At 42.3% G+C, this 12,255-nt stretch overlaps 2 protein-coding genes across 4 annotated transcripts in view; one reads left to right on the top strand and one right to left on the bottom strand.

Moving 5' to 3' along the window:
• The window catches only part of LOC131524547 (RNA guanine-N7 methyltransferase activating subunit-like), a 937-nt gene extending 328 nt beyond the window's left edge, over nt 1–609 (top strand). Inside the window, exon 2 of the mRNA XM_058751735.1 lies at nt 51–609. Coding sequence (XP_058607718.1) covers nt 51–141 — 91 coding nt within the window. The 3' untranslated portion in view covers nt 142–609. The remainder of the gene's footprint in view (nt 1–50) is intronic.
• A 4,204-nt stretch (nt 610–4,813) lies between these two features.
• hdgfl3 (HDGF like 3) lies at nt 4,814–9,160 on the bottom strand. Of its 3 annotated transcripts, none has more exons than XM_058752393.1 (6): nt 8,907–9,160; nt 7,784–7,860; nt 7,573–7,711; nt 7,221–7,355; nt 6,513–6,650; nt 4,814–5,738 (listed from the first exon to the last, which is right to left on the bottom strand). In XM_058752393.1, exons 1-6 carry the CDS (start codon nt 8,988–8,990, stop codon nt 5,712–5,714), a joined length of 600 nt encoding a protein of 199 aa, XP_058608376.1. In that variant the 5' UTR covers nt 8,991–9,160; the 3' UTR covers nt 4,814–5,711. The 3 variants fall into 3 exon arrangements, with proteins under 3 accessions (XP_058608376.1, XP_058608373.1, XP_058608377.1); XM_058752390.1 differs by having other exon boundaries at nt 4,815–5,741; nt 8,907–9,156; XM_058752394.1 differs by lacking the exon at nt 8,907–9,160 and adding an exon at nt 7,983–8,404 and having other exon boundaries at nt 4,815–5,741.
• Between the last annotated feature and the right edge of the window lie 3,095 nt (nt 9,161–12,255).

The raw sequence follows: 12,255 nt of genomic DNA, 5'->3' as shown, positions 1-12,255 counted from the left end.
GTGTGTGTGACTGCTGCTGAATCAACGTGTGTGTGTGTTGTTCCCGGTAGGGCTCCGGAGCACCGGCAGCACGAGCATCGCTTCCCCGAGCGCCGCCATGACCGGAACTCCGGCGCTTACCGCCAGCGATCCCGATACTGACAGAACCAGACCTCCAGCGATGCTCGCCTGATCAATTCTGCTTTTAGTGGAGTTACACTGGCTTCTGTGTAAATAAAGCAGTTCCGTGATCTCCTGTGTGTGTGTGTGTGTGTGTGTGTGTGTGTGTGTGAGAGAGACTCTGAAACAGCAGAAGGTGAATGCTAAGCTGTATTAGTTCAGATGTGTTATCTAGCCTAGTTTCCTCTACACTTGCTCCAGTCATAACAGGACTCTGATGATGTTAAATGTGATGAATGGTTCAGTAACTGCTCAAGCGGATCACTTCATTGGGCCCGAGACCTCCGGAAGCTCAGTACAGACTGGACCAGTGCACACATTATAGTCTGCTTCACACCAGGCATTAACTACACAACAGAATCAGTGTAAATCAACAAATCACAATAAAGGATGAGGTTGGTGGACAAACATTGTGTCGCTGTCTGCAAACGGAAACATGGTCTGAAAACACGCTCGAGTCTGTCTCTCTCTCTCAATTCAATTCAATATTGCTTTATTGGCATGACTGTAAAAAATACAATATTGCCAAAGCTTGAAATATATGTGGAGAAATATAATACCAATGAAAAGATCAAAATAATAGAATAAAAACCTTATAACAATATAAACTTAAATAAACAGTGTAACAAATAAGAACTTATTATGTGAACATTTCATACCACAGTGTTTAACACATAAACACACACAGGCTGAGGGTCTCTCTCTCTCTGTTTGTGTGTGTGTGCGCGCAGAGGCATTACTGAGATGCAGTGAAGCGAGTGAATGTGATGTGACAGCGCTGCTCTCTCAGAACCCCTTCAGCCCTCACGTGACTCCGGACCAACACGAGTGTGTGTGTGTGTGATCCCACTGTCTCTCTCTCTGTGTGTGTGTGTGTGTGTGTGATCCCACTGTCTCTCTCTGTGTGTGTGTGTGTGTGTGTGTGTGTGTGTGTGTGTGTGATCCCACTGTCTCTCTCTCTGTGTGTGTGTGTGTGTGTGTGATCCCACTGTCTCTCTCTGTGTGTGTGTGTGTGTGTGTGTGTGATCCCACTGTCTCTCTCTCTGTGTGTGTGTGTGTGTGTGTGTGTGTGTGTGATCCCACTGTCTCTCTCTCTCTGTGTGTGTGTGTGTGATCCCACTGTCTCTCTCTGTGTGTGAGTGTGTGTGATCCCACTGTCTCTCTCTCTGTGTGTGTGTGTGTGTGTGTGTGTGTGTGATCCCACTGTCTCTCTCTCTCTCTCTGTGTGTGATCCCACTGTCTCTCTCTCTGTGTGTGTGAGTGTGTGTGATCCCACTGTCTCTCTCTCTGTGTGTGTGTGTGTGTGTGTGTGTGTGTGATCCCACTGTCTCTCTCTCTCTGTGTGTGTGTGTGTGTGTGTGTGTGTGATCCCACTGTCTCTCTCTCTCTCTGTGTGTGTGTGTGTGTGATCCCACTGTCTCTCTCTCTCTCTCTCTGTGTGTGTGATCCCACTGTCTCTCTCTCTGTGTGTGTGAGTGTGTGTGATCCCACTGTCTCTCTCTGTGTGTGTGTGTGTGTGTGTGTGTGTGTGTGTGTGATCCCACTGTCTCTCAATTCAATTCAATTCAATTCAAATTAGCTTTATTGGCATGACTGTGTAACATCACAATGTTGCCAAAGCAATACATATATTATACAGAGAAATAAAATCATGGGGAAACACATATACATGTCCATATTATACATGTAGGTTAAAAAATAAATACAAAATAATAATAATTAAAAATAAATAAACGATTAAATGAATACAGAGAGCAGTTATAAATGGAAAGGGGGATCAGCCTTTGTCCCTCATTTGATGGCAGGAGGACACATACTGCGCTGCCAGGTGGATACACCCAGAATATAACAGAGTTTGTCTAAGTTGCTTTTATGGTTAAATTCAGGTGAAACTAGAGCTATTTGTTTGAAATAGGCATCTCTGATGTGTTTATATTTGCTGCACTCCGTGAGGAAGTGGACTCTCTCTCTCTCTGTGTGTGTGTGTGTGTGTGTGTGTGATCCCACTGTCTCTCTCTCTCTGTGTGTGTGTGTGTGTGTGTGTGTGTGTGTGTGTGTGATCCCACTGTCTCTCTCTCTCTTTCTGTGTGTGCGCGCTCCAGTATGAGAGGAGAGTGTGTTTAGGTGTGTGTGTGGCTGATGTTCATCTATTTTTATCCTCTAAAGCAGCATTTTGAGCCTCGGGCAGCAGCACATCGCACAAATACAGTCAACTGGAAAGAAAAGCAGAAGCACAGAGGAATCAGACATCTACGGTCTCACAGGCGTTACGAACAATAAATACTGCATGAAGAATAAGAAGAGACTGGTTTGGTGTGTGGCAGCTCCAATGATTTCAGATCGATCACGTGTGCCTTCTGGACATCGATTGACTATCAACACGACCCTATTGTATATAATATAATATACTGTATAAAATAATGCAGAATAACACTAACTTATCTCCTGCTCTCTTGAATATTGTTACACATCTGTCTAGATAAAATCACACTAAAACTGTATCAGAGATTCTGCCGAGAATGATATTTCCAGGACTGCAGTGCCAACTAGTGGAATCCCTCTGTAGTGGACTAGTGTTCTTTAGTGGACTAGTGTTAGTGAACTAGTGTTCTTTAGTGGACTAGTGTTAGTGAACTAGTGTTCTTTAGTGGACTAGTGTTAGTGAACTAGTGTTCTTTAGTGAACTAGTGTTCTTTAGTGAACTAGTGTTCTTTAGTGGACTAGTGTTCTTTAGTGGACTAGTGTTAGTGAACTAGTGTTCTTTAGTGAACTAGTGTTCTTTAGTGGACTAGTGTTCTTTAGTGAACTAGCGTTAGTGAACTAGTGTTAGTGGACTAGTGTTCTTTAGTGAACTAGTGTTCTTTAGTGAACTAGTGTTCTTTAGTGGACTAGTGTTCTTTAGTGAACTAGTGTTAGTGAACTAGTGTTAGTGGACTAGTGTTCTTTAGTTAACTAGTGTTAGTGAACTAGTGTTCTTTAGTGAACTAGTGTTAGTGAACTAGTGTTAGTGGACTAGTGTTCTTTAGTGAACTAGTGTTCTTTAGTTAACTAGTGTTAGTGAACTAGTGTTCTTTAGTGAACTAGCGTTAGTGAACTAGTGTTAGTGGACTAGTGTTCTTTAGTGAACTAGTGTTCTTTAGTGAACTAGTGTTCTTTAGTGGACTAGTGTTCTTTAGTGAACTAGTGTTAGTGAACTAGTGTTAGTGGACTAGTGTTCTTTAGTTAACTAGTGTTAGTGAACTAGTGTTCTTTAGTGAACTAGTGTTAGTGAACTAGTGTTAGTGGACTAGTGTTCTTTAGTGAACTAGTGTTCTTTAGTTAACTAGTGTTAGTGAACTAGTGTTCTTTAGTGAACTAGTGTTAGTGAACTAGTGTTAGTGGACTAGTGTTCTTTAGTGAACTAGTGTTCTTTAGTGAACTAGTGTTAGTGAACAAGTATTCACTACAGAGAACTCAAGAGCTTCAGGTCTTCACAATCAGACATCGCCAAGCTCTCCTGAGAACATTAAAGATGCTCAGACAGTGAATCAGCTTCATTCTTGTGATGAACTGCAGAACCAACAAACATGGTGTGATTGTTTTTCAGACTCGTGAATCAATTCAGCTAATCACGAGCTTTCTTTCAGGTTTCTCCTGTCACTCTGAGATGAACAGGAGGCAGAAATACATCATTTCATAAATGAGGAGAAATAAAGTAGTTCTCCAACAAAACACTGTCCATACATGAATATGATCACGGGACAAAGACCACTGTATAAATACCCCTAATGCTGAATAATAATAATAATAAATTAATACCGTGATTGAGTTCATCTGTGCACCACATTTACTAGAGTTCATTCAACAGTTCCACACACAAATACAAAATACACACAACTCTGATGAGTGACCCTTACTGTGTTCACATGCTCTAGAAACAAGGGCTTTTTACCAGAGACTTGTTTTGATATAGTCTAGTATTCATATTTATAACAATAATCGAGAATGGTTAGATATATCAAAAAGAACTAAACAACTTTTTGCCATCATGGTCTGATGATGATCTGAGCCAAATTTGGTTAATATGCATGTTTGCAACAAAATTCAGACTGATGGACAGGCAATTCAGCTGACTCACAAATCAATCAAAAACAGCAAATTAATATTCAAACATGTTTTCTGCATATGTATATACACACACATGGCAAACATACCTACCCATATGCCAATGACACATAAGCAGAGCTTCATCATATGTCAACGCATTTGTAAAACTCATTTTACAGAAAAAACTACTAATGTGCAAAATGACTGGGAAGCAACAAAAAGACCAGTCTCGTTATTTTAAGCTAAACAATTCAGAAGATACCAGCCAAAAATAAATTCTGATGCATTAAATAAGAACGATTTGATCTATAAAAACAACCTTTGACCACATTAACATTTAGCCCTAAAAACGACGTCCGCCGCCGAGGCTAAAGATGAACTCTAAATCCAAGCAGCAAACGATTGACTGTCGTTTGAGTGGGGCTCCTGGACGTCGGGTTTTTACTGTACGTGTGTGTGTGTGTGTGTTTGACTCAACCAGATAATAATGGGTGTGAGTTTGCAAGCGATCAGAAGAACAACATTTTAGCACAACTGAGCACTACTGCATAAAGACACGACAGAGAAAAAGACTTGCATTCCAATGAGTTTATTCTGTAAAATTCTTGTCAATAAACAGGAAAAACAGTTTACATGTAGCTACAAACTTCGAAAATGCAACATGTATGAGGGCAATAAAAATTGGAACGAAATGAAAACCACATTGGTGAATTTACCACAGATGTGTCATCTACTATCATCAAAAATAAATAGAATATATTCTTTATATAAACAAAGATAAGAAAAAAAAAGGTAACAAATCAAGAGCACGTTTTCCGTCGGGAAGAGGACGGGATTGGCGCCGTCTGACGAAACGGACAGACAGAAGAACATCATCAGAACGGAACGGAGCTACGGAATGGAAACAGAAGCCGGCATGCCACTAGAAAGGCTAGAAAACAACCAACCCACCGACACACGAACAGATATTTCACGTCTTAAAAAGATGAGCAGTACCTCTAGCGTCGGGATAATAGTACTGAGCTCCTAGAATCTACACCCAAATCAAACGTACAGAGATAAATGAGTTACAGCGACTCTGTTTGTGCACGATACTTCATACGGATTCTACGGTTTCCACTCTTTTTTCTCTGATTACGTAAAAGCGTGAGAGATGGCCAAGTCGTTTAACAGATGAACGTCTGACCAACAATGTGTTTGTTCATTGTGAAAGAAAGAAATCTGTAGCGTGACAGGAGAGGAATGACTGAGAGATCTGAACGTCTGCCGCCGAGGCTAAAGCTAAACTCTAAATCAAAACAGCAGAGAGGAATGACGGTCGTTTGAGTGGGGCTCCTGGACTGTACGTGTGTGTGTGTGTTTGACTGAACCAGATAATAATGTGTGGGAGTTTGCAAGCGATCAGTGTAATAAGATGCATTTACAATATCACATATAAGTGTCACGAGCCGGTGTCCGACGATCATCTAGTGATCCTCCCGGAGCGACAGATTCTGCTGGAAGAGAAAGCAGCCGTCAGACACTCGTTCTGCTGTGATTCTAACATCTGTTGTTGTTCCTGGAACAACATTACTGTCCAAAACATAGACCTAACCCTAAATCAGAGAGAAATGATAGCTGAATAACAAGGGTGCAGAAGCACCTAACCTAACCTAAAACAGACATTTCCTGTAAATGTATCCCTCAATTCTGACTGGTTGATTGGGATGTTGATCCAGGAACATGTACTTGTTGAAATCACATTCACTGTTCTGCTGTGACACATGGACTTCCTTCACTCTCTCTCTAACGCTGAGAAACGTCTGACGCCACGCTTGTCCGTCAAACACAGCGACTCTCCGCTCGACACACACTGGTTTTAGGCAGGAGTGTGAGTGCAGATTGTTTATTAGCCACTGTTATTGTGTATTTATGAAGCATAATAACATGGTTATAAATGAAAATCGGGGGCCTTAGACTAGTCTTAAAAAGTTAGTTGTCTAACTTAAACTTTTAAAGTCAGTTATAAAAAGGGAGAATGGTCTAACTTGAATACAAATAAGGAAGTCTGATCACCTCTTGGCTAACTACTAGTTGGTCAAACTAGTTCTTAAGACAGTCTTAAGTCTTAACATAGTCGCCATATATTTATGCAACGACCCCCATGAACTCGCTGCTGTTTGCATTACTGCATCACTTCTGTCCTGATGAACGCTGTACAGCTGCTTCGATCTGTGCCGTATACAGCACTGTAGAAGTGAAGATCGTCTCCTGTTAATTGCTCTTACCCCTTGACTGCATGTCTTGTCTGACGAGTTCTGGATGTTGTTGTCATGGTCACCACCCTCTGATCCGCTCTTCTGCTCGTCTTTGCCATCCTTCTCCAGATCTTCATCCGAACCCTTCCTGGACAGCTTGGATGACATCTAGGAGAAGGTCAGAGTGAAAACAGGCTTCATTTTCACACCTGTGCTGCTGCGCAATCTGAGGCGCGTCACGCCGCTATGCTAGTAGCTCGCTAACCTTCACTACATACAGTATACAGCATATGAGTGCGGGACTCTGTTGCTAGGCAACAGCTGTTGCTAAGCGAGGGCTCAGCAAGAGGGATGCTCAGAACCACACTCACTTCACAGGCTGCTTCAGCAGAGACACAGACTCAGGTGAGCAGATGCAGTCACGTCATTAGCGTGAAGAACAGATCTCTGATCTCAGACACTTGAGTATGATGGGTTCAGTGCATATTCTGCCCCCTACTGACCTGGAGCCTGAAGTGACCTTCAGCATCACCTCGACTGAACACTTTCATCCATATAATCACTGAACACACGACTGAATAACAGATCCTGTAACTGCATCATGCAGTGTGTGTGCTCCCTGCTATCTAAACACCTGCTGGAGTTTTTTCTGCTCAATGTTTGCATGATTCTGCTGTAAAGAGAAAATATATCTTGACACAGAACTCACAGAAATGGGTTCAAAAGCCGCTCAGGTACCTTTGAGGATGCGCTTTTTTTCCGCTTGGATCCGACCTTGTCGCTCTTCATCTTGCCCTCCTCCTCTTCGCTGCTGGCATCAACCGCGTTCCCTCCTTCTCCCTCGGTCTCAGACGAGCTCTGCTGCTGCATCACCTGAAGCACAGGTGAGGTCAGACAGACACAGGACACAGGTGCATTCAGACACAGGTGTGGGTCAAATGGACACAGGTGCGGTCAGACAGACAGAGGACACAGGTGCATTCAGACACAGGTGCGGTCAGACGGACAGAGGTGTGGGTCAGACAGACAGAGGTGCGGGTCAAATGGACACAGGTGCGGTCAGACGGGCTCACACTGCTGCTCTACTCACCTGGAAACCGGTGAATTTGACGCCAGGGTTGTTTTCGATCTCCCACAGGCCTTCATTAAACCCTTTCCTCTTGTTCGACTTGCCAAACTTGTCTTTGTATTCCTTGTAGGGCAGCAGGTCTTTAGGGCCCAGGAAGGCACTGTGGAGACACACACGCTGATTACTGCTGCTTTATACATGTCACTGAATCACAAACACACTCCAGACTTACGTCTCATGGGTACCAAAGAAGAAGATGGGGTATTTGTTAGCTGGCGGCTTGACGGCTCCCTCTGGCAGCTCGTCGATCTAAACGATCAGGACACAGTTAAACTCTGATCAGGAACGTTATTCTGAATGACAGTTTTACACAGGTTTTCATCCACAATTCTACAGATCGGCTCTGGTCCAGTTAAACTTATGCATTTTACCTCATGGCACATTATAGACGCTTTACATGCTTGTTGTTTTTAAGAATGCATCTCTGTAAGACTCAAAGAAGCACTTTGTGGATCTGGTGTACCGACGAAACATGCTACCTATCAGATTGTGCTACCATAAATATATTTGCATTGTTTTAAAGGTGAGTTTAGGGTAAGGGTAGGTAGGTATGGGTGGGTAGTAGGTTTAGGGTTGGGTTAGTTATGGACATTAAAAAAAGCCTCCAACCACACGAATAAGATGCTGGTAGCACAATCTGATGGGTAGCATTTCTCGCTATGATTTGTGCTACCTATCTGCTTAACGGGAGGTAGCACAAATCGTCAGAACAACGGATCTCACGGCGTCCCGAACTATCAGAGACTGATCTGAGAACACGGTGAGCTGCTTTCGAAATGAAGCTAAAACGCTGTTCTGGGCCCAGATCATCACTCTCTCTCTCACACACACACACACATACATACATACATATACACACACACACACGGCGCGGAACGCAACGGTTCGCTCCGCACCGCCGGGTTCGGTTCTGAATGAACCGGTTCGGTTCCGGTCCCGCGCAGGCCAAACAGGCGCTTCCCAGCCCAGACGAGGAACAGCTGCTTTCCCAATAACACCTTCAGCGGCACAAACACACACCAACAGACCCAACACACCTCCGAACCGGACCCGTCCCGAGACTCAAACACTCCATAAACGTCTAAAATAACGCAGAGCCCCGAACGACGACAGCGAACGGATCACTTGACGGTACGCACAAAAACACGCTTTGGCGCTCTCGATCCGCGCGTCTGAGGCTTTTACCGACGCATTACGCTCGCTTTGCCTCTGTTTCGGCCCGTGTGTGCAGCGGCCGCTCCGCGCTCCGCTAACCGGCCTCCGCGCCGCTCCGCTCGGCTGCTGCTCGTACTCACCCTCGCCGGCCAGTGCGGGTATCCCTTCATCTTGGCGAAAACCAGGTCTCCAGCTTTATATTCCCGGGGCCGTGGGCGAGCCATCGCGACGCACACTCTCACCGACGACAAATACTGCACGATATTCCGCGGGCGTCGAGCTCAGCGGCGGATGATCGACCATCAATGTTTTGATCGCAGTTAATAAGGAAATAAATAATGAAAGAGGAGAAAGGGCCTGGAGAAACACCTCTTCCCTCGTCTTCTTCCTCCTTAAACACTACAGCCCGATCCTTTCGCCGTGCAATGTTTAGGGAACGTTTTATTTTCTACTTTTATTCTGTCATTTTGTTGCAGACAAACACACACAGCACGTGTTTCAGTTCAGCATGAGTTTATTTTTAAAGGGGAAAGAAAAACAATTAGAACCAGAACTACAATAAAAATGTCCTTTACAGAATGTCCTTCAATTAACAATGTTCAAGCCAACAGTTTCATTCTGATAGGCTCCTAAAATATTCTTTCAACAGGACATTTGCGTCTAATGATGTTAAAATAAAAAGGCTTAGGGGTTACAGATGTGCTCATCAAGAGAAACAGAGGCTGGTGTGCAGGGCTGTAGAGAATCATTAAAAGCCAAAGCAACAGCTGGAGAGTCTGTGTGCCTGCATGTGCTTTACTGAGTGAACAAACCCGCAAATTAACAAGCACAATACTCAACAAGAACCGCTTTTGATGGGAGCGAATGCGTTGTAGAAACAAGTGTTTTCACTATACAGTTGTCGTCAAAGGTTTACAAGCACATTAAATCTGCAAAATTTTATGTAAATACATATAGCCCATCTCTTAATGCATTTTGTTTCCTTCTGGAGCATCAGTGAATGTTTGAGTCCCTCACTTGTCCTCAGTGTGAATCTGGAAAGGGTTCAACTTTGCAAAAGAAGTTGAAAACCAAATTTGCAGGACCTGGAGGATTTTCCTGAAGAACAGCAACAGGACAAACAAGGAACCCATCAACAACCATCGCAAAAAAGCAAAAACAAACTAACAAACAAACCGCGATGTCGTGGATCATCTAGGTAACGACAGTATTTTTAAAAATTAAGCGTATGTAAACTTATGAACAGGTTCATTATGCTATTATTTTGTCTTGTGGACTATATGTAAACATCGTTTTCGTAAAATATCTTATTTTGCTGATTCTGCAAAATGTATGTAAACTTTTGACACCGCTGTGGCCTCCTGTTACTGTGTCTGTGTTGCAGCGCATGAAAGCCGGTCCACAGACAGAGGATCTGCAAAACACTCAGAATTAAGCACAAACCATCACATAACAAACACTACTTCAGCATCTGAGTGCAACAAGATTCCCAAAGCTCTAACAGAGACTATTCATGGACTTCAAATCAAAATTTCAGGAAAAAGATTATTTTGCATTTGAGATTATTCCTACTAAACACATATTCTCCAAACATACAGTTACCAAAAGGCTGATATTCCCTGGATGTAAAAGCTGAGTGACTGACTGATCACAATCTGACTCTGGGTAAACGTAATGGATTGATGACAGCTAACACACCCTCAACAGTGCTCTTTTACCTCTGAAATATCATAAACAGTTTAAGCACAATACAGTCAGCAATTAACTAGCCTTTTGCCCATTACCCAGATGACACTCTCCACCGCGTTCAACGCGTGTCTGCTTACGTTACAAATGTCAAAACCATAAAATTACCTGGTGATTTGTAAATGTGTCTTTCTTGTGTTGTCACAGTTTCTGCATTTTGCTGTTCATATAAACACACTTCAGGATTTGTTATTGCCTGATTCTCGACAAACTGTTGGTCCAAATGCATGTGTGGCAGTTAAAGTGAAGCACACAATTCTGTGAATAATTACACAGACTTCCAATAAATTAAAATAAGTCATAATTGCAGAAAAAAACTTGAAACATTTGAGATTCACAGGCTTATTTCAGATCAAACTCATTTCACATGGGGATCGAACTGTTCGTGTGTAGAAATGGTTTACAAAAGCAACAAAAAGAATGTAAAGAGCAAATCAGTCACGGTCTTTAGGATTGTACAGATACAGAACCGCCACCAAAAAACATCATAATCAAGAGAATAGTTTCACTCAAATCCCATATTAAGGTTCGATCATATCTGAATGTTGGAGCTTTAGTGATTCTCATCCGCTCCTGACAGATAATCCTCCTAAACTGTGTAAGACAAACGATTTTAAACATTTAAAAGAGACATCAACAGGTGATTACAGTCTACCTTTACCCGATTCCTTAATGAGTAAAAAAATATTAAATGTTCAGCCAAATGAAGTGTTAGTTAATAATGTGTTACTGAATTTTTCTGACAGACTGCATCAGCAGTTTAACATTCATTCTTTACAATGAATTATTGCTTTAGTTGTTGCCATTTGAGAATTTTCAACAACATTTGTTTTATTTAACATGAGCATTCATCAGTACCACTGTATTAAATCAAACCTACAGCAGGAGTTGATGTCTCTGACCTCAGATCAGTAACAGCCGATGCTCTCTGGCAGGTAATGGTCTTAAGTGATGATCTGCTGATAACAGTGTTGTTCTCCTGTAGGGGGCAGAAGCGTCTCACTGACACACGGCTTCTTCATCAACACCTTCTGATCACATCCAAGACTGTTACAGAAGCGTTTCTTTTCATCTTTTTTCACTCTTGCCAGAGTAACAGGATCCTCTGGAGCTATTAACTAACTGCTCACAGACTTCTTCATTGTTTCAATGAGTTTATTTCAACCATTTCACAGAAACAGCAACTACTTTGATTTAGTTTTTTTTCAATTGCTAACAAGCATTGTTCAATACTGAAACCACATTTTCAACACTGTTCATACAGTCTGCATTACCAACATGTATCTTGGCCAAACATTTGATCTCACCTCCAAAACTCACTCAGACCAACAAAACACCTCATATACACTGAACAAAATTATAAACGCAACACTTTTGTTTTTGCCTCCATTTTTCACGAGCTGAACTCAAAGATCTAAGACTTTTTCTATGTACACAAAAGGCCTATTTCTCTGAAATATTGTTCACAAATCTGTCTAAATCTGTGTTAGTGAGCACTTCTCCTTTGCTGAGATACTCCATCCACCTCACAGGTGTGACATATCAAGATGCTGATTAGACAGCATGATTATTGCACAGGTGTGCCTTAGGCTGGCCACAATAAAAGGCCTTTGAGTTCAGTTCATGAAAAATGGGGGCAAAAACAAAAGTGTTGCTTTATAATTTTGTTCAGTGTAGGTCTCAAAATAAGCTTGTTTCATCATAACACTGGGAACAATTCTCATTCAGAAAACATACATTTCA

The sequence above is a fragment of the Onychostoma macrolepis genome, chromosome 18, assembly GCF_012432095.1.
Source record: "Onychostoma macrolepis isolate SWU-2019 chromosome 18, ASM1243209v1, whole genome shotgun sequence".
Taxonomy (NCBI): domain Eukaryota; kingdom Metazoa; phylum Chordata; class Actinopteri; order Cypriniformes; family Cyprinidae; genus Onychostoma; species Onychostoma macrolepis.
This window is presented reverse-complemented; position numbering and strand designations above follow the sequence as displayed.